The following is a 22,923-nucleotide window of genomic DNA, read 5'->3' as shown; positions in this document are numbered from 1 at the left end:
AATTGATTTCCATTCCCAAAACAATGCTTGAGACCAAATTTGGGCAAAATCCAATCATTCCTAGAGCAGGAGTAGGATTATAAAGAAATTTGCACAATTCCCTGTATTGTGGTCAGCCGCTCCAGCTTCAAAAGATTGAGACCCTCCCTTGATACAAAATTGATACCCCTTCAGCCAACAATGCTTCCAACTAAATCTAGGCAATTTTCAATCATTCCTGTAGGATTTTTAAATTTCCCCTTTTGGGCCCTACAACTCAGGCCCATAGAGGCCTAAACCCAACATTTATGCAAAATCTGTTTTCCTTCCCATAGGGATACTTTTGACTAAATTTGGTAAGTTGTTTATGACTAGTAGCAATTTTTAGCTGATGGTTGGACACCGGACACCGCAGTATGCCATCAGCTCACTTTTGGGCCAGGTGAGCTAAAAATGCTTGAAGGATATAAATCCATTCTGGAAAACATAAATACCCTGCCATTTAATGTGGAATTAAAACCATTCTTTTGATGTAAATACTATACTTATACACAAAATTGTATATCAATTTTGTATCTAATTTGTAGAGATTTCAAATGACAATAGTGATGATAGACGTTGAATCCTTTCCAGGTGCTGTGATGGTAAATGCTTGTCAGCAAATAGTCTATTCGGCACATTTACATTTTAATATTGTTTTACATTAAAGTATAATCAAACATAAATTCTTTCTAATTTGACAACTGTGTTGTTAATTAATTTGCCAGTCAATATCAATTTATCTGTTTATAAAATATATTTTGAGAAATCTCCAGGTTAAGTTATCCATTTTCCAAGGAAACAGAGAAAAATGGCCTTTATATTGAGGCTAAATTGATATATAAATATATGTGTGTGTGGTGTAAAGTAGGACACAAAACCAGTGACCTTTATAGACAGGTGTTGATTGTATAAAGGTGGCCTTTCAAAACATGTATTTATAATACAGAGGTGATTTACGTTTTTGCATAGACAGGTATTTATCATATAAAGATGGTCTTTGTTGACAGGTATTGATTTCAAAGAGGTTGTCTTTTTAGACAAATATTTATTATATAAATGTGGCCTTTCTATACTATATTACTATTACATCAATATTTAGTATTTTAATGCTCAATTTACAATTGATCCTAAGTTATTTCAAAACAAATAATTGATGAAAATGTTCATATCAAAAATGTATTCTTTATTCAAACATTTTAAACATTAAACTCTTCAAAAAAGACAAGGAAGGGCCTGATTGTTTCAAGAAACCAGTTGAAACATCCCTAAAGTCATATCAGTCTTAAAACACACTTGTACATAACTGAATATATTACGATAGAAGAAGCAAAATGAGTAAAAATTTGGAGCAATAAAAACGGTACATAGAAAAAAATTTAAAATCATATGGTTCAGATCAAACTGACATCAATAAGCAGTGTTAGAATATTGTACAAAGACACGCAATTCAATAGCACCTTTAAATACAAATTTAGAGTTAATCCAACGAAGTTTCTGCATCAACAAACACCAAGTGTCACCAGTGATGTTGGACTCGTTTCGCCTTGGACGTGAGGCTTCATCAGGGCTAGTTTCAACTCTGAAGCAAGGCTTTATCAGGGCCTAATTAAGCCTCGCATCAGAGATGAAACTAGTCAGCCCATTAATCCAACTCACTGATGGAAGCTTGGTGTGTATTGTGATTGAAACTTACTTGGATTAATTTTGATATTTCATTGCCCTGCATACCTTTCAGTACCCAAACCCAATGTGCAGTGCCCCACTTATCAACCAACTCAATTGAAACTCAAGTTGGCTCTACCCTTTTTAGCTAAGTTTTGAATTAGATACAGTATAGTCGCAAACTGCATCACCCTTCCACAACTTGTCAGTGATGCTATGAGCCAAAATTGTTGAAACCTAGAAAGTGACAGAGAGAAATTGAAATTGGTCAAATTTTTTTCTTAAAAAACAGATGCAGATGTGGATAATCCTTGAATTAAGAATAAAAAAAGTTTTCAATATCGAATGAGATTTCAAAAGAATGTCTTGTACATGTGCATACTCTGTTTGTGTCACTTTTAAAAGGAATTTACATGACATGCAAAAGTCCAAGAATCAACCATAACTGTACAGCATAACGGCATTATTTTGTATCTGATGAATCCAGTAACAAAAAAACATAACATGCTCTAAAAAGTTACTTGTCAGGAAAAAAGAAAACTAAAGATTCAGATATTGATGTTATAAGAACCATCTTAATATAGCATAATTATTTTTTTCCTTAGAAATAAATATATTCATGCTTTTTAAAAATAATTCACATTTACAGAACATACAAATGTTTATCTATTCCTGTGTAAATTAAATCACAGCATGAAAAAGAAAAGATAGAAGGTTTAAACATAGTGGACTTGTTGAATGCTTTCCAGATCTGCATGCCAGTCTGGTCTGTAGTAGTATATAACAGAAGTCTTATAGTGCCAATCTTTTTTGTTCAAGAATAAAAGTTTCAGTGAAATAAAAAATCATCACAATATGATGTATCAACAAGGACAAAAAGGTGAAGTGATGTGTGAACTGTATGACACCTTACAAAAGACATGAAAAGTCACCAGGGAAAATTTACATGTAGTATATCGTTGTTTACGTAGGTTGTATTAGTGTGGGCGTGGCATGATTACACAGTATATGGTCTAGGGGAGATAATCTAACTCCAAAATGTATATTAGACTGTTTTTTGCGCAATCCAGTTGAAATGGTTCAGGTGGTCAGCATTTATTCCACAATTCACGACACACATTTACCAGATGGAACTGATATGCACAGGGTTCTCCTGTCTTCATAGTTTGATCAATCAAAATGACATGTAAGAATGAAATATTTTGATAATTTTAAATCAACCCTGAATATCTCTGTCCTGCAGATGAATACACAAGAAAAGAAATGGATAGTTGTTAAATGATTGAAAAGAAAATTTTAATATCCACGCAAATTTTCTCATGATGATGAAATAACAGACTTATTATGGTTGATATGGATCGTTTACACTGAGATTTCTTTTTGTGTGTAGAGTACTAGTGCTGCCATGATGTATAGTCAACTGGAACGAAGATTCCAAATGTCCATTCATCTCCTGTCCAGTCATTTTGTCCAGTCCTCCTGATCTAATCTGCTATGTGGTTTCTGGTAAAGGAGGTCCAAACTGATCCATAGTTTGCACAACTAAATTCAAGTACTCAAAAAAGGAGTTTACGCTAACACGTAACAGTCTAGCCTCCTTTGCTTCAAAATGGCTGCAAAAACAAAAAATGAGTAGTAAACTAGCTAGCATTTGATAAATGGAACAAATCCTGGAATCCTGATTCTCAAATAAGACATATTATCATTATCATTTATGAACATGTATACAAGAACATTGAAGTTATACCTACATATGTATATCAAACAGACAAAGAGATAAGAAATCAAATAGTGTAAAGGAAAGCAGTTTGGATAATTGTAAATTTTAGTACATAACATCAAATACATTGTTATGTGTATATCATTTCTCAGCTAACATTATTAGTATTAAATGAACTGACAACATGTGAACTAATCCCCAAGAACAAGAGATTAACCTGTACCAGATACCAGGTAGTTCTCTAAGAATATTTCGTGTATCATGACATATGATCAGTAATACAATATATCCAAAATTACATTTTTTATTGTATCTACTGATATGGCAACAACAGCTTTGAAGAGATCTAACTATCTGTAAATGGTTTTATTTTTTGCTTGGCCACAGACAATATCCAATATTGAAATTGCAGATACATAGTCTCTGAACCCTTTGGACTAACAACAGCTCAGTCAAACTTTTATCAAATGCTACTTCATTGTCCTGAAATTTGAGTTAAAGTTAATGCAAATTATGCTCCCACAGAGACATTTTACAGGAAAAATATGGTATTACACTGCATATTCATTTCCAGATCACAGATCAGCAACTACATGTATCTATTTTCAAATAAGTTTCAAACAAAAACAAATATTTCCTCAATATTACAAACATATAAAAGAGTGTTCAAGCCTTACACATGGAGTTGGTTGTCCTTAACAACCATGGTTTTCTTTCCTCCTCCCCTTTTGGGCTCCTTGTCTACACTCAACGATCCAAAGACAATGTTAGCCTCTTCTTTGGAAGGAAAAGGCACACACAGGTTTCTTGATAAATAAATAAATAAACAAATAATAGCTTAATTCATAGCATTATAGCATATTTCCTGTTTACTAAGGACGAAGATAGATGTGCTAAATAAAATAATGTAAACAAGATTTCTTGTTTTACTTATCTACCAAATCAGTATTTAGCCTTATAACTATTTACATCCTTTTCAACCTGAACTCTAACCATCAAACATCAATCAGGTCTGAACACTCACTGATATTTTGAAACTTATATAAGAAGCAGATCTCAACCAGATCTTGTGAGGGTTCATAAAGTATCTTCCACTCAATATTTTTATATTAGAAATGGTCACCAATCATTTAGAAATGAATCAATGACAAATCAGTGTGACACGAACAGTCCACCATCTCATGTTTGTACTAGCCAGAGACCAGAGAGAAAATACTAGACAAAATAAGCTCACCTGGAGAGATATTGTCTTTAGCTCAATTGGTAGAGTGTAAGAAAAAAGATTAGTAAGCCAGAGGTTCACATTTGAGATACTGCTGATCAAGACCCACGAGTAAGATCATTTCCCCTTTTTTCATTTCAGTATTATTTCAGCTATTTTCAAACCAAGTAAAAATTTCCTTTTCATTCTTTATTAGTGAAAAATTCAAAAGCAGAATTCAAATTGGTGTAGTTCAAAGTCTTGAGGGAGCTATTTGAAAAAAAGAGACAATACCACTCAATCTAGAAAATATTGCCTATTTAGTTAATGATATCTTCTCCCAAAATCCTAAGTTGGCTCCTGAATATATTACTAAACTATGTCCATTTTATTCATAATTATCATAGGTTTGAAAATAACTTAGGCTGGCATGACAGTTAAAGGATTTCAGCACATAATCTTAAATTTTGGGTTCTGAATATAAATAGAAAATACCCTTTCAGCAGATTTTACATGTATTCTATCACAAATAGTACTCTGTAGTGACGACATGAGTCAACTTAACTGCTATTACACAGCCTTAGTCACTATTTCATTACATTAAATTGTCACACAAGTATATTACATGGACAGGTATTCTGATTTCTGTTCCATCTTGTCATCAATCCGTCACATTCTAGAAAATTGTCAACAGTTGATGAACGGTAACGATCGTCTAAATTAACTTAATTCTGGAATCGAGCAAGGGTGATTTCCATTACGCCGGATGTAAATGGTATTCCCTCGACACATGCGCAAAATATCACATCCGGTGTCTCGTGTCAACAGCTTGCTTGAGTCACCAGAGGCAGATATTTATGAAATTGTGATGATTTTGTGTTCATATAACAATTTTTTGGCATGATGTTATGTAGATATCATACCTAAAACTTTATACTATCCTCTGTTTATTGATTATCACATTTTGTTTTCAAAATATGGGCCTACTGTTCTCAAGACTCTGGAATCTTTTCACAAATGAAGGTAAGTTGGAGAAAGGGAGTACGGACTTTAAAATGTCCGTGTTAATCTACCGGCTACCGACAACTGCTTAAGGGTATTTGGTTTGTGAATGAATGAACTTACGATAATTTATCGCATGGACGGATTTTATCAAAATTTATTGAAGACCGTTAATGCCATAGGTGTAAATTTGTTAAATCGGGAGCTATAACTGTCATAGTGTTTTGTTTGATTAGTAACGTTATACTCAGAATACAGTCAGTGAGTGCGAAACGATAGTGTTAAGGCCTGTAGGCTGCCAGTGTTTACACGCTGTGGTTCTAGGTTTGAAGACACGAAAACTGATGTATATATATTCGATTGATGCCAATCTGTCATTACTTTATATTACTAGTAAGTTTTGTAAAGTGTTCCAGATCCGTCTCATGAAAAATATATACACACAGTGTATATGTTAAGTCTCCAGTTACCCTCAAGCCTGTCCCCATCTCTACCAGTACAAAGTAAAAGACTTGTGTTTAAATATATTATAATTTGAAGCTGGAACATTTTGTCATTAAAATGAAAGTATTGAGTGGTATATCTTGGAAAAATAATTTCCACTTTGTGTGGGAGTAACCTACTCAGTTTTGGGATTCCACCTTGGGACTCCTTTGTCTGACAAGGGACATTGTCAAACATCCGATATAAAATGTTTGACAATGTCCCTCATCCGACAAATGTCTTATATGAATGAGTCCCAAGGAGGAATCTCAAAAGAGATTAGGAGGATTCTAAAATTAGAATGAGCAATGAATTAAGGACTGCTATTTAAGAAATTGTTTGTAAGTAAATTTGCCACATGTAGCAGCAACACATAAGAAATGAATGTTAAAGATGTTGAGAGATATGATGCTACACCAAAAGGCTGTCTGACATTTATATTATGTGATAAACACATTACCATTCACGAGTTTCTAATACTTTCAAGGAATGTTCAAAATTTGAATGCATCTGATTTGTCAGACAGCCATTTGCAAATGTTGTGGTTTTGTCTGTCCATTCATTGCTTGTCAGATGACTGTTAAGAGCCCTAGCTCAAATTCAGATTGTACTTGCTACAATATGCATGTAAACGCACAAAGAAATTTTCATGTTGCTGCAACTGATGTAGATTGAGTTAAAATACACTTATACATTAGACAGAACATTATATAGTTCAGTTGGTTGAGCAAGGAAAATACATACCACATAATACATAAGTACATAATATGCTGGTAAATCAGAGGTCTGGGGTTCTATTTCTAAAGCGGAGGCATTTGAACAGTTATATTACAATAATAGTGACCTCACTGTTTCATATAGAAGTTTATCTTTGTACAGTAAATAACTTAATTAGTTCTTCTTTGTGTTCTTCTAAATGTGCAGCTCACATACAGTCCCATAGATTAAATCTGGTACATTAATTTTGTAAGCACGTGTGAATGATATATATAATTGTATCTCAAACAACAGTGGTTTTTGGGACGCAGATATTTGAGTTCTGGACTCATTCTTTCATTGTGGGGCTAACTCAGTTCTTGAGAACTCATTTTATTTCTTTTAAGTGGTATCATCAAAATTTAGAACATTGTGCTCTAGATTCTACATAAAAGAATCTACTTTTGTGTCATAAAAGTTTATTGGCGCCTTTAACACTGCATTGTATGTACAATGTAGCATACAATGATCATCTTAAAAATGGAACAAGAACAATGTCATTTACAGTACCTGGACTTTAACTTGTTTGTCATCATGCACCAATGTATCACTAAAAAAGTCCTTTATTATGTGTTTTAAAGTTGTTCTGGGTCCAAATTCTTATACCACTGCCAGTGACAATCTCTTGGTTTGGAACTTGAAATTTTGTTTCGGTGAATTGTGGGTAACACTGGTCTGATCAAAAATGTATTAAAATTTCAAATTCGCTGTTGTATACATCATCTATAAAGTGTTTGGTTTGTACCATGTATTTAAAGTTACAGATTTACATATCATCAACATGTTCATGAATTTGATTTCCATTTATTATTAGTTTTCGTAGAGTATGGTTTTATTTTATTGTATACATCAATATTTGTAAATATATTTAAGTTGCCTTTAAACTAATGATGATGGATTGACCTATATGTATATGTTCTGGTGATGTCAGTTATATTCTCAATAGAGATTCAAAACCAGAACTTCTTGATTCCTATATTCCAATAACAATTCACATCTGCATTGCACCAAAATTTTCAGAAAATGATATGGTTAATGTATTTTTACCATATACTCTTTTTAAGACAAGCTATGGAGTTGAGAGTGTTATCTAACCATTTTATATATACATATAAAGCATTATAAGTGATTCTGTTGAATTGCAATGTGTAATGATATGAATGGACTTATTACCTGACATAGGCTCATTGCCAGACATGGGCTTATTACCAAACTTGGGAAATTACCAGACATGGGAATATTATGATACATACTTGTGTGGTCATAATGGGCTGACATAGACTCGTTGCTGGACATGGGCTTATTACCAGACATTGGATGATTATCAGTCAAGGGCTTACATCATTCTGATAAATATGGTATATGAAGGTATGATACCCTGAAGCCACAGCTATACAGTAAATTTAATTGACATATGCATAACTGACAGTGATTGATTTACACCATATTAATGGTACTACAAGGAAACCAACAACCATAAAAAACATTTTTGTATCTATCAGTAAATGATATTAGATTCATAAGAATATTGATACTATATAATAGTGCTTTGAAAACCACCATTATTCTACGAAAATGTTTTATCCATTGTCTAAATTTCTTCTTCAACAATTCCTGAATAATACCCGGCTATATATATTTTCTGTCTCCAAGATAATGTAGTCACCAAGAAAAACATTGTAAAACTTCATTTGACCAGAAAGAAATCGTTGTAAAAGGATATTTGTATAAACAAAAAGAAATTGTCATGTTTTGCTGTCATAAATCAGGACTTGCTTGTAGACCCGTTTTGCTGTGTATTTGAACCGTTAAGGCCCAGAATACAAATGAACAATGTGTAAAATTGTATAATCTAGGTTGCTCAGTACATGGTGAAGTATTAAAGTGTCAACTGATCTTTCTACCACTTTGTCACACTGAATAGTAGAGCTTGATAACTGTTAAGTGATGGTTAGTCTGCACCACACCCTGAAATACATCACCATGTAGCTACAGATGTGTAAATATATATAATACTATATTTAAACAGTGTTAATAAGCCATGATATTAGCTGGTAGTATATTGTAATTGAATCCCACTGGCATAGCCATTGCTATTTAGTTGTATCATAAACATCCATTTCTTTTTATTGTTATTTCATATTGCATGGCAATAAGTCTATTTTTGATTTAATTGAGATACTAGGAAAGAGCCAATGCTGTCCTTTTTGGAAGACATACCAATAAATAAATACATGTCCTGGGCTTGTTGTGACTGCTCTTTAATTCTTGATTTTTAATTGAATTGAATTTGATTAAATAATGATTGGCAAAGGCTTAAACTTCTAGGCCTATATTAACAAATATTTAACAACTCTGTATAGGAGTGTCAATAACAGTGTTATAAATATATTAAACAGTCTTATTGCATTCTGTATCATAAAATCATAGATCGTATCACTAAAATGTTCATCAAAGCAAATTTTCAATCTCAAAAATGGTTTTAGCAGTAACAACATATTCTAGATTATTCCACACATCAACAAATTGGTTTTTTCCTTTACTCTTTTGTTATATCAGTGTTTGTATAATTTGTAATTGTGCCCTTGTGTACTTTCAGTTTTATCAAAGGTTAATAGATTAGAGGTGACTCTTTCATCTAATAAATTGTTGATTACTGAAACCACTGTTATGATTATATCCCCCTCTCATCCTGGCTTACTTCAATGTTGGACATTGTTATATTTTGAGATGCTTTTTTTACATCCTGGTACAAATTTTGTTGTTCCTGGGTGAGCATTCCCAATAAGTTGTGAGTCCTTGAATTTAAACAGGTTCTCTGCAGTAGTGCCTCATATTCCAAATATGGTCTTACTAATACCTAGTACTTTAGTAGTATTAGTTTAAATATAGATACATCAATATAGATGTGCAGGGTCTTGCAGTGCCCAGTCCTGCATTGTAGTTTGTTATCCACTGTTCCACCTAAATCTTTTCCTCTGGTAATATTTTCTGTTCTAATTTTCCTCACCATTTTGGTCCTTGAGATGGTAACTTCTGCCATGAAAGGTTGATTGCTTTATAATTATATAGTGATTTTTATCAATTTTGTTGGAAATTTAATTAGTAGCCAGTCCTCTGACATTTCTGATGTTGATGGAGATCTAGTTGTAGAATTTTCATATAGTCTTTGTTACTAATTTTCCAATATATCTTGGTATCATTTGCAAAAAGTGGACAGGTAGATACATATGTAAAGTGTTTTATTGCATCAAGATAATATCTTAATATATACCATATATATTATATAGTAAAAATTTGGATTTATCTGAAGAAAATTGGACTAAATAGGATTATCTCAATGTTGAGAAAGTTAAAATCTGAAGGAAACAGCTGTATGTGTTACATGTCACATTTGGTACAAATTTTATTTAAATTAATAGATTGTTTCCAGTTTGCAATGAGCAGCCAAAGGATATATTTAAGTGACTTTGAATTGGTACTGAAGGTTATACTACAATAAACTGGAGACATTTACTATACATTCCTTAAATATTGATGAATTGATCCCTAGATTACTATAACAAATACAGTCTAACCTGTCATAACGGCCACCTCAGTTAGATGGCCACCTGTCTAACGCGGCCAGCAGCCACCCTTTTCGTCCCCAAACTCGCGATCGAACCTCGTTTAAACAGCCGTTTTGACCACAAGTCATTTGACAAGTTTTCTTGACTGCGAGTCACGTTTTCTCGCCAGGTGAGCTGATGGAACATAAACACAATTCACCATGCATTTTATATTGAGTTTGATTTCATTTACGTCACTGGTATACACAATACAGGCATATTATCACTATTGTGGAAAATCACTTTGAAATATGAGCAGCAAAAGAAAAACTTTAACTCTTGAAGATAGGGCTCCGTACCGGTACTCGATATGTATCGAAAACCGGTATTTTACGTTCGATAGATATATCGGATCGAAAGTTTCTGTATCGAACAAAATATTGATCATTAAGAGAGAATAAATGCATTGTCAAAAATACCACATTTAGTTTGTTTTTTGTCGATCAAATTTCATTGCGAGTGTTTTAGCTTCGTAAAATCAACATATCGCTAGAATAGAGAGCGGCTATCCGTGACCTGAGGTCATGAATATTAATGAGGAGTAGAGTAAAACCCAGAAACAGGCAACTAGGATGAGAAATTTTATAAAGAAATATTTTAATGGATAGAAAGCAAAAACAACACTGTGGTTCGTTTTTGAAGGTTGTAAGAACAATAAATACAATACTGGAGCGCTTCCGCTCCGCCGCCATTTTTTGTGCGACGTCATTATAAAGTTCTTGCCCACTCTAGATACTAGTCTTTAGTGGATGTCGTTTAGACATGGCATCGAGTGTTTGATTGAAAACGCAGGCAGATTAAGAATGAATACTTTATGTTTACGTTTTCTTGGTTGTAAATGTAATATATTCAAACAAATATTAACAATTATTGGGAATAATTTTGCATTAACAAACCAAACCACGAAGAAAATGTTTTGACTTGAATCACATGCGAAGTTACAGGTAGAACATTACAGTTGTTCGATTAAGAAGTTTTCAATAGCTTCATTAAAACTTGTACATGCCTTCCTTTCAATTTTGTTCTTTTGTATTTATAGTTGTGTCATAAAGTAAAGATTGGTCTGTACTGTATTCAAGTGTCAATGTGCAAATTGCCGCAAGTTGGGTTCGAAAATAAGGAACCTCAATTAAGAAGCCACCTCCTTATAAATGCCACTTTCATAATTTCCCAACAGTGGCCGTTTAATACAGGTTAGAGTGTATACTATTTTGAAGACTCCTTATTAAGTTGTACACTTCTACTATAGATGATGGTTAGCTAAACTTGGTCTGACTAGATAATTTAGATACATTTAAATCACAATACTAATGCCAGTAAGTTGTACATGGTTACATTGTGTGAAGTACGCTTTAATGAAGATTTTACGTTTTTAATTTCAGAACACAAAGTAATTATTGTGGGCCTAGACAATGCAGGGAAGACAACTATTTTATATCAGTTGTAAGTATAATATCTGTATTACATGTGTGTGTAGATCTACACTTGTAGACGCATGTTTGCATTCATACACATGAGTTTAAAATGCTGACTCTGAAGTGCAGTTCACCCTCTTCTCCCACAATCTACTTTCATTGAAATACTGCAGCTTTTACCATTCTATACTCAATTTCCTATCTTTTTGTTTCTGCTCAAAGATGGAAAGGGTGGAGATGTTGCAGAAATGAAATAAGAGGTCAAAGGCCATGAGGATCAGGACCAGAACCAGTTTTATATGTATTCGTTTGGTAATTAGAGGAAAAATTATATGCCACCAAAAGATTGTAATTGATTAAGGAAATATGGTCACCAAATTGACAACTCTATCTGTTACAATATCTGGTAACACGATATCCTCAAATAGTCATCATGATTATCCTGTTTATGTTTAAAGATCAGTCTTTTGTTTGAGTCCCCTTTATACATCTCAAAGGAGATGGAGATGACAGATGTTATTAATTATAGACACACAGTATGTAGTTCTGTTTAATGTGTTGAATGAACTTGATATCTTATTCTGAAGCCCAATATTTCCATCTTTCAGTCTCTTAAGGATGATAGGCAACAGTGTTCAAGGCACTATCGGTGAATAAAACAATAGCATAGCAACCACAATATACAGGTGTATATAACTGTAGGAACTTAACATGATATTAGAATAGTTTGATAATATTTATGATATCTGAATACAGTTGATGACCAGGGTCTTTTTACAGTAAAATTTTTATGAAACATTTGCAAACTTCAATGGGAAAAACCTTGCCAGGGACCAAAACAACAATTTGTAGGACGTTCTCTGCTCTCTCCCACAAAAATCCACAAAGATTTGATCATATGTAATAGCTGATACTGTTTTAGTGAGTGATTTCTAATCAAGTCAACTTTAAATTTTATCATTTTGAGTCATTAAAGATACTCAGAGAAGCCAAAAGACAGGCTGTAAATGTTTTATGTGCTATGTATGTGATGTAATTGATGAAATATTTTGTGTCTTATTTTATACCATGATAAAGGGGCAGATTGCCTCAAATATTTAACAATTTACTTGCCTACACTGTCCTTATTTCTTCATTTATCATATATTTATAATGTATTTAAAAATAAGGTAAAAGGTCTTTATAAGTTATGGTGATCTTATTTGTATCATGTACAGTTTAATGAATGAAGTTGTACACACGTCGCCAACCATTGGCAGTAATGTGGAGGAAGTGGTGTGGAAGAATATTCACTTCTTAATGTGGGATATAGGTGGACAGGAAACACTGCGGTCATCGTGGAATACATACTACACAAATGCACAGGTCTGTATTTAATGTTTCCCCTCAGTTATCCAGACAACATTTCATATCTCTGTTTACTGTGTCTTATGTATTGCTACTCCATGTACTTGATGTTCTTTGAAAAAGAAATTATCAGATTTATGAAGATTACAAAATTTATTGAATTATGAGGTTCGTATACCTCTCCATCTTGATTTTGATGGGTTTTTTCATCCCCTTTGATTTCCTGCAGTCATTTATCCAAGGTCTCAAGCTTTAGGCCCTAGGCATCAGTAACAGGTCCTTAAAGGATGAAACAGCTATATCTTTACTGTATCTAACTCTTTATTTGTAATGTCTTTTGTACAATCTCAAGATGAAGTTGGAAAAAAAATATGTGTATTGATTAATTAGATGATCAAGATGTATACTGCTTGTGTTCCATTTAATTTGTATCCTGTGTGTACATTGATGTGAAGTTTAGTTCTCTCACAATAACTGTAAAAAGTTTCAGATGGGATGTTAAAAATGTACATCAGTTACATAGTTTTACCACAGGTGTGCCAATTTATTGAAATGCTAACGATTTTAAATTTAGTTTTAAGCAATATTTAATTTTATTTCATATTCAACATTATTATGCATACATGTGTTATATATGGAATGTGAAAACAAGTTATGGCGTATGTAAATTCCTTTCTTTGATATGCGAGATAGCTTTTTATGCCTGTTTTATTACTGTCAGAATTGTTAAAATGTTTAATATGTAAAGTCTATCATGAATTTAATTGTTTTTTTTAACAGTTTGTGATTCTGGTGATTGACAGCACAGACAGAGAGAGGTTATCAATAACCAAGGAAGAACTCTATAAAATGCTCAATCATGACGTAAGTTACTTATTAAAGTTACACATATTTCATTCATGGTTACATGAATGCAGTTGAACTGCAAATATTTAGGATATTTACATTACATTAAGGTGATGATGCCTAATGATTCATATTGCTACTTATTAGAATTTACTCACATACAAAATGTATTTTAAGTTATCTAATTTTTCCAGTGATTAGCCCACTTCATGACTCTTTTAAGACAAAGGTCCTTCGCCTTCTGAGGTCACTACAGATGAAGCACTAAGATATAGGAAATATTTGTATAATTTAGATAAAAAATTAACAACACTAGTCAGTGCAGATATTCATATGTGCATAGAATGGGAGTTAAATCAAGAGATTTAGCAATAAAGTACCTGGAAAAGCTTTTTACACCAGCTATAGATAGAGAATTTTGGAATTTCCCAGGTCAAAAAGTAACTGAAATGATGATAAGATTAGTTCCATATTGAGAATAAAATTGAGTGATGGCTAGATCATAGATTGGAAATCAAAGAAAGGTAGGTACTTATAAAAAATAACATGCAGTTTAAAGATAGATAGTACTTATACAAATAACATGCAGTTTAAAGATAGATAGGTACTTACACAACATGCAGTTTAAAGATAGAAAGGTACTTATACAAATAACATGCAGTTTTATACATTTTCTTCAAATACATAATGTATATGACAAAGTAAATTTAAAGTACACAGCAGTTCTAATCAGCAGAAGAGAAGTGATCGTGATGTGTTTGAAGCCTCAGGCTATATATATAGGGTAAATCACCGATAAACATGGTATTTTAACTATTGTCACTTCCTTCAATCCATAACCTACACTTAATATCGTTTACATGTCAGAGATAGTAGTGGTGATTAGCCTCAGGGTTTACATACCAGACAGGTATATCTACAGACATTAATTCAGGTAATCTGTGCATTTCATCATCACATATTTGTAATCATAATGGGCTCTGATTGAACATTGTGTCAAAATGTCACCCACTTACATATACAATGTATGTCTACAGAAGTGTAAGCCATCAGGTTTATGATTAGGCAAACTAATGAATTAAAAGACTACAGAAATAATGTTTATAGCTTATTTGCAGTTAGTTTTCTTGCTAACTCAGCAGAAATCTTAAATTATATTTTTAGACTAACATATGTTGTACAGAATATATGTCATGTTAAATGGTCAGTCATTAGCACTCCATTGTACTGTATTCTACATTAAGCCCAGGGGATCAAGACATACTGCTGACTTCAAGTCAGGTGGTGGGCTTATTACAGGAATTAGCAATGGTTATATGTGATACACACATTTTGTATGTTCATGGTCATGGACCTTACTAAAAAAAAATAATTGGAGTAAAGTCCTGATTTCCACTCTGAACACAATCACGTAATTGATGTGATGATATAAGAAACCTGATACCATCACTAGTGATGATACCACGTTTCCTGAGATGATGTAACTTTCATGGTTTTGACCAACGAGGGCAGTGGTTTCTAGTCACTGTGATAAAATTCTCTGATTTTCCTGTTAAAAAAAATGAAGAAGCTAGGCAAGTGTAGGTTGAATAAGTCGGTTTTCCAATTACTGTGTACATTTCTTTATTGGTTTATATAAATTGTTTTGTTAGTAATTCTTAACAGATAAAAGCGTGATATGGAAGAATACAACACCAGAGCATTCTGCTCAAAATGGGGGTCTTGTAGTCCAGCTTAACAGCAAAATATCTAACATCAGAGCACGTTACTGAGCAGCACTTTATTTTATGTTTGGATCTCCATTTTTCATTTGTTTTTCCTTTAAAAGTGTAAAGAAAAAATTTATATTTTCCCCTTCAATATGATATATTTTTCACTCTTGTTGCAGAATATATCAATAGATGTTCTTCCATACTGAAATATATCTGAAATATACATGTATATGATATTAAAGGGGAAACCATTAAATATTCTCAATACATTCTTGAGACAGGGACTTCTATTTTTTACATTTTGTCAGTGGAATGTAGAGAAATATCCCATCGATAAAAGTGTTGTTTTGAAAAATAACACTTTTTCAAGTCATTGACCCAAAGGGTCTTCTTGCTTAACACCTTTGCTGATTTCAACCAACTCGTAAGAGATACTGAAGTATTAAACACATTTGTGAAATATGTTTGTTATTACTGAAGACACTATCCTCTATAAACTGATGAAGATAAACCCTGAACTTAATATTATTTTCAGAACACTTTGTGTATATTTATTATTTTCAGGATCTTAGGAAAGCAGCTGTTCTAGTGTTTGCCAACAAACAAGACATCAAGGGTTCCATGTCAGCAGCAGAAATATCACAACACCTGAATCTGACATCAGTCAAAGACCATGCCTGGCATATACAGGCTTGCTGTGCTCTCACTGGGGAGGGGTGAGTATTTATAAAAATTTTCATACTGGGGAGGAGTAGATTTACAAAAATATTTTCTTACCGAGGAGGAGTAGGTATTTACGAAAAAAATTCTCTTGCTTGGGAGGGGTGAGAAATTTAACACTAGATCATCTTATTGATGAGAGAGAGAGAGTTATTATCTAATTAATATCTTACTTGGGAGAGGTGAGTATTGGCAAAATAATCTCTTAAGGGGTGAAATCAAGTATTTACTATACAATGTTTTCATTGGGAGAGATCATTATTTACCAAATAATCTCTTATTGGGGAAAGGTGATTGCTTACTAAATAGCTCTTTCAAAGTTGGGAGGGATGAGTATTCACTGAATATCTTACTGTGGGGGAGTGAGTATTTACTATATCATCCCTAATTTGGGAGAGAATGAGTATCTAATTAACAATTTCTTACTTAGGAGAATTGAGTATTAGATAAGTACCTGGGGACTTCATGATCTCCTGTACAAGTATTCCTGTAGTGCTTGCTGACAAAGTGAAATCTTGCAATTTTATGATTTGTACCAATAAACAATTTTTTTAATCTTTTCAGACTTTACCAAGGTTTGGAATGGTTATCAAGTAACTTAAAAAGAAGATGATGAAGTATGTTTAGGACCTCAATTTAGTGACTATAGTAAAATGGTGCACTGGATGAGCAGGTGGTACAAAAATTGGCTTTGACATGGGATGACTGGTAAAGCTGATTCCGGGTGTTTTGTCAGCGATCCTCTCTGGTGTTGTCAATATACCATGCCAGCTAGGTTACCAAGCCTTGCTTCACCGTTGTCAGGAATGTGTTCACATTTCCATGATTATTGAACTTAAGTGCTGATGTACATACATTGCAGGAGAATGGACTTGTAAATAAAAACCGGACTCAATGGGCAAAAATGCCATGGCACATCATCCATTCGTCAACTTTTTCTGATTTCTTGTCCGTCCGTTCTGAAAATTTTGCAAAATAAGGTTAAAAGCCAAGTAAAGGAAACTTTTTACACATGCACTTGATGTGCAGGCGAATTGTATTAGCAATTTAGAGAGGGATAGATCACGATTAAAGAATAAAAAGTTATAGAAATTTTAATAGAGAAGTTTATAGTACCTGAATATTGAGTAGACCATTGTTTGCTGGGTTCATCACCTTGTGAACAGCCAGGGATGTCTTTACATGGGACAATAAACCAGCTAACATCATTCATTACAGTGCTGAAAGTTGGGACTAAAACATTTTCCATAAAAGGTGCTTTATAGAAGTCAAAGTTCATGCCATGTATAAAGTATTGATGAACCATTTTAAGAAGTGTTCGGTAACAAATTAAGCTCAGCTGATTTTAGAATACAAGGTTTGGATAATATATATATCAAAACAGGTTCAAGTAATTATGAGTCACAAGAGATGTAAAATTGAAGTCTTTAAATTCTAAAATGTTTTGTCTCCAGATGTTAATTTTTTGAACCCTTTGAAGTTCTATCTTATATTCCACTGAAATCAGTATGGAACACTTTCGGTCAGACTAGTTCAAATAAATATTGTTGAGCCTCTTTTAATTATAAGAAATTATGCCTGTGAAAATAAGTTTGAATTACATGTATCAAAGCCAACATGCTTAAAATTACATATATAACAGAATTCTGTTATCATGTAAGGAGTCACCTTAAAGCAAAGTGCAGGAGGAACTTTGGAAATTCCAATGTTTAGAGCAGTGAAGTTCAATTTCAGAAATTATTCTGATGTATTGAAGTTATGAGTTTGGGAAAGATGGAATAAGTTGATGGGGATACCCTGTGATGGATTGTACAGCACAGAAATGATTGATTAGAGAAGTATTACTCAATACTAAATAAACAAAAACAAAATACAAATGAAGCCTGTGGACCATTTCCCAAAAGAGAACAATTGTGAAGATGTAAAGGCACCTGTACAAATTATATTTATATATTGATTGTTTGATCATTCTTTATGGTCAGAAATGATCAATATTTGATAAATAATGATTGCCAAAAGAACTATTATTAAAATCTATTGCCTATATGTAAAAAATGATGTTGCATTATTGTTTTATAACATATGATTATTGTCAATGTGTAAATGAAGGAATGAAGAAGTTGTACATAGAATGCAAGTCAATATGGTATTCATGATTTTATTTGTACCAGGGTATTTAAAGTGAACAAGAATGAAAGACTTTATATACAATTCACTGAGGAAGAATCATTTAGACATTGTATGTATGGATTTTGATGAATGTGTCTGCTCAAGCCCTGCCAAATGATAGTTCATTAAGTCGATCAAACAAGATATTCAACTTTACATTTAGATTTCAGGGATGATACGTCATACTTTTTAAGTCTGTAAAAGTTGTTTTCCCTCAAACTTTAAACTTTGTTGTGAGATTATTTTCTTGGACTATCTATTTCTTGTCAGAAAGTTGGGTTTGATGTAGGGCTACCAACCCAGTGTCCCGAAAAATTGGGGGAAAAAATCCTGAAAATCAAAGACAAGAAATGAAAATGACTGCTTTCTCAACACAAATGATACAGCAACCTGTACCGATATAAATTAGGAAATATAAGAGTAAACTTTCCTTGATTGCTGAGTAGATATTTGAGATTTTTTTCCATTAGTTTGGTTTTTTGATAATTTTTAGCTAGGGAAAACAACCTGTTTTGGGGTTTTAAATGGAATGAAAAGAAAAATAAAAAAAACCCATACATTTAAAGGTCAATAGTGCTCTGTCTTGTAGCCTGGGACAGCATTAATGGAAGTTCTTTATTCATCTGGTTTTATGTGATATTTACATTTTATCAAAAGCAGTAAGATTTATAATGAATGTTTTTTTTCTGTAATATTTTGATTAAGTATTGTTTCATAAACTGTGAATCTATGTATCCAAGATTTGAATATTTTGTCAGTATTTATAGAGTATTGTTCAACTTACAGTATTTGCTTCAGTCATCACGATAAATTCAAGCTGCACAATTTTCATGTTCCTTATAGATTAATGTTAGAAAATGCAGTGACATTTAACTTGCACAAAAAAGACTGCACCACTGAAATTGCAAAGTTTCAAATTTTTCAATATGATCACACCCAAAAATAGATTTTGTCGTCCATGTTTGAATATGGAAAATGATCTTTTTTGTTTATTTGTTAAAGTTATAATCATGGATGTAGATAAATCAGACAATGACAATAAACATTAAAAAGATTGGACTTCCATATTTGTTATATTTTTCATTTTTTGCTTTTTTTTTTTTGTAATTAGACTTCTTCAGTAGACATAAAAAAGACTTCGTCGTCAGGTTGTATAATTTCAATAACAGATACATTGAGATTATTTTGTTTCACAATACATGTAATTCAACGAAAATGTGCCTAGTGATTTTAGATTTTGTCTTGTTTGATAAAATACATATCATTATTTAGCTTCATATTTAGTATATAAGTATCAACAGTTAAACTTTATCAAAGAACCATTTTTGCCACGAGTACGGTTAAATTTCTCTTTCTTAATATCCTTTTTTTTTCATTTCTGAACCTGTAATTGCCCTACAAGAAGAAAAAGCCACTTTCTGTTTTTTTCCTATGGTTTTCTCTGAATCAAAGTATAGCTTCTAGAGAGCTGTTGTCTTGATATTAGAATTAAGGTTTGACTTGTTAAGAACCATTTCTGCAACCATGATCGAGTACATGGTGCTGCTATCCATAAATATTTGATACACAGTTTAAAAGTTTACCAATGTCCTGTGATAAGGCCATCCCTTGACTTTGAGTGAAAAGTAATAGTTTTTGCCCCAGGGCCTATTGCAGTATAGGCGTGGTTACCCATCTAAAAGTTATTAGTCATTAGATTTATCATAAATGTCAGTGTGATGTAATATCAGCTGTATCATACCTGCCAAAATTGATAACTGATGTCCTGATGAGAGTTTGTGTAAATGAGATGTATCATGTGTGAGCTTCCATAGAAATGGTAAATCAATTAGTATCATATTTATCTGACAATAAACCTATGTCTGTCAATAAGCCCACCCATGAATATTGCTGTTCAGTAGAATTATGAATCAATACTGTTTCAGTGTCCTGTAATAAACCATCCACAACTTTGAATAAGAAGTGATGAGTTGTACCCTAGACTTATTTCTGGATAAATGTGGTACTGATGTAAACATTTCCACTGAAACTGATCATCCATCGTGGCAAGATGTCCAATTTTATTGTTAAGTACTTGGTAATTTTTCATGTCAATATATTTCAAGGACAGCTCATCAGTATTTGTATATTGGATTTTATAAGAAACAGTTTATATGCACTTAAACATGTCAGCCAGGGTTCTATATGAAAAAACTGAAAATTTAAGATAAAATCTTATCTATGCTGTGAAAAGGAAACTAATATGAAAAAGTTTGTGTTATTCTAAATCTGTAACTGCTATCATAGACTTTTTTTATAACTGCAGATGTTAAGAGTTTGAATTTAGCCTGGGGTAGCGCAGGATAATTTTTTTTTCTGCAGGAATGAAATGTGTATTACCTGCTAACAGTATGTATGTATTGGATATTATATTGACAACTCCTGGACTGTGTTCTTATTTACCATAAAAATCAACATGTCCTCTCAGTTATGACTAATTATCTGTCTTTGAATTTATGTAAGAAATGAGGAAATATTATATTTTATTAGTAACAAAATATTTTGTTAATAAAATGTACATCTTAGATAGGCTTTTAAAGTTAAGTAACATGTCATTTCTTAAAGATTTTATTTTTTTTTTCAAAAAGAAGAAAAAAAAAATTTTGTGAAAGTAGTATAATGAATGGTAAGTCTACAATCTCTTATCAATATGTATCGATATGTCACTGTCCCGTAAGATTTGAAATTTTCTTTTCAGATTATTTAAATTTTGTCTGTTTAATGAGAACGTTTTTTTAGATGATATTTTTTGTTGAAAACTCTAAATTATGGAAAGTGCTTACTACCAAATCAAGATACACTCACATATTAAAGTTAGCACTTTTCCCTGGAAGTGTGTTTTGGATTTTTGTTCAAGAACAGGCCAGTAGAATTTGTTAACAAAGTTACAATTTTCTGAAGGTGTTGATTTCCTCTCAACATTATCTGTTGTTATTTGAGTAAACTTCTCTTTAAAATCTATATTCATTAAGTATTTTGAATTGTGAGTATTCTGTAAAATAAACATTAAATTCTTTAATATGTGATTTTGTTGTTATTTTGAATTTTTTGATGACATTGATTGGTGGTCATATCACCAGCTCTGTTAAAGGTTTTTGGTGGGAAAGGGGGACCAATCAAATCGTTAGGCTTCTGTATTAAGTATATAGATTTTATACAGATCTTCATTTCATATGAAATTTTATGAAACAAATTTGAGAAGTGTTTATGTTTATCAACTGTGGGGAGAAAAAAATAAGACTTGAAGACTAGTTTCATAACATCCGATATGAAATAAAATCACATTTTATCACATCACTCAGAGAAGTTACTTTTGTTGACAATGAAAATATGGATAACAAAATCCAATGCAGACACTTTGTTACTCCATTTTCTATTATGTAAAGTCCCAATCAGTTTCTGTCTGATACAGTCAATGATAAGTGACCTCAGGTGAATTCATCAATAACATGTGGGTTAGACAATAAATGATAAACATGGCATGACAAAAAAAAAAAAAAAGAAAGCCAATTTGATCTTCATCCAACCATGCTTTTCCTCTGGAGTTCTACATGTTCCGACATAATGATGTTCAAATGTTATTGTTAGTAGGAAATGACTTCTCTATGGCCCTGCCTGAACTTTCCTATGATACGCATTGAACAAAAGGGTTAACATTTAACTAACTGTTCTGTTTTTCGTCAAAATAACGGTTTTGTTTTCTTTTCCTTCAGTGGTATTCAACTCAAAAGAATATAACATTTTTATGCTAAGAGCATTTCGATGCTCTTCAGCATGTTGCTGTCGCCCCTGGCCCTGAGTATCAGTACTTCATTTTCATTGGTTCATAAATCGAAAGTTTACTCCTACTCCATCTGCCGGACATTACCGTAATCATTGGATTATCGCCCCTACAAGTTGCTGATGCTAGTCATTAAATGAAGCAACCTTATCGACATTTTCTTCATTACTTGTACATCAAGAAAACGTTTTTTGTTGTGTATTAATGATAATAAGACACCGAAATTTGTACATACAATGACAAAGACTCACGTTTTATGGTGGTAAATTTTGCGAGGCGATGCCAATATGGCGGCTTAACTTTCTCTTCCGCGCGATGCATTGTGGGTGTCATATATCCTTCTTTTTTTCTTGTTCGAAAATTTTCATCCCGTTTAATACTGTTGAAAACTTTTGAAAATACTGAAATATGTAGTTGAAAATAAGAATGAAACTAAAATAA

General features: G+C 32.5%; 2 protein-coding genes across 2 annotated transcripts; one reads left to right on the top strand and one right to left on the bottom strand.

The window, feature by feature from the left end:
* Positions 1-1,187: 1,187 nt before the first annotated feature.
* Positions 1,188-5,360, bottom strand: LOC132565453 (EKC/KEOPS complex subunit LAGE3-like). The gene is made up of 3 exons (XM_060230093.1): positions 5,230-5,360; positions 4,081-4,209; positions 1,188-3,296 (listed from the first exon to the last, which is right to left on the bottom strand). The coding sequence occupies exons 1-3, from the start codon at positions 5,256-5,258 to the stop codon at positions 3,176-3,178; spliced, it is 279 nt and encodes a 92-aa protein (XP_060086076.1). The 5' UTR covers positions 5,259-5,360; the 3' UTR covers positions 1,188-3,175.
* Positions 5,361-5,455: 95 nt separating this feature from the next.
* Positions 5,456-21,248, top strand: LOC132565446 (ADP-ribosylation factor-like protein 5B). Its single transcript, XM_060230086.1, has 6 exons — positions 5,456-5,627; positions 11,836-11,896; positions 13,086-13,233; positions 13,996-14,079; positions 16,338-16,489; positions 17,058-21,248. Exons 1-6 carry the CDS (start codon positions 5,582-5,584, stop codon positions 17,104-17,106), a joined length of 540 nt encoding a protein of 179 aa, XP_060086069.1. The 5' UTR covers positions 5,456-5,581; the 3' UTR covers positions 17,107-21,248.
* Positions 21,249-22,923: the final 1,675 nt, after the last annotated feature.

This window comes from Ylistrum balloti, unplaced genomic scaffold (genome assembly GCF_031769215.1).
Source record: "Ylistrum balloti isolate Yb309-2 unplaced genomic scaffold, AGI_CSIRO_Ybal_v1 Utg369724, whole genome shotgun sequence".
NCBI lineage: Eukaryota > Metazoa > Mollusca > Bivalvia > Pectinida > Pectinidae > Ylistrum > Ylistrum balloti.
The sequence above is the reverse complement of the archived record's forward strand: the minus strand, read 5'-3'. Positions and strand labels throughout refer to the sequence as shown.

What these genes read in the sequence shown, in the direction of transcription:
- LOC132565453 (XM_060230093.1), bottom strand. Translation starts at nt 5,258, where the DNA reads ATGGAACAGAAATCAGAATACCTGTCCAT. An exon ending in AAATCAGAATACCTGTCCAT is followed by an intron (nt 4,210 to 5,229) that starts GTAATATACTTG and finishes TTATTTATCAAG; the next exon opens with AAACCTGTGTGTGCCTTTTC. An exon ending in AAGGACAACCAACTCCATGT is followed by an intron (nt 3,297 to 4,080) that starts GTAAGGCTTGAA and finishes TTGTTTTTGCAG; the next exon opens with CCATTTTGAAGCAAAGGAGG.
- LOC132565446 (XM_060230086.1), top strand. Translation starts at nt 5,582, where the DNA reads ATGGGCCTACTGTTCTCAAGACTCTGGAATCTTTTCACAAATGAAG. An exon ending in GAATCTTTTCACAAATGAAG is followed by an intron (nt 5,628 to 11,835) that starts GTAAGTTGGAGA and finishes TTTTAATTTCAG; the next exon opens with AACACAAAGTAATTATTGTG. An exon ending in ACAACTATTTTATATCAGTT is followed by an intron (nt 11,897 to 13,085) that starts GTAAGTATAATA and finishes TATCATGTACAG; the next exon opens with TTTAATGAATGAAGTTGTAC.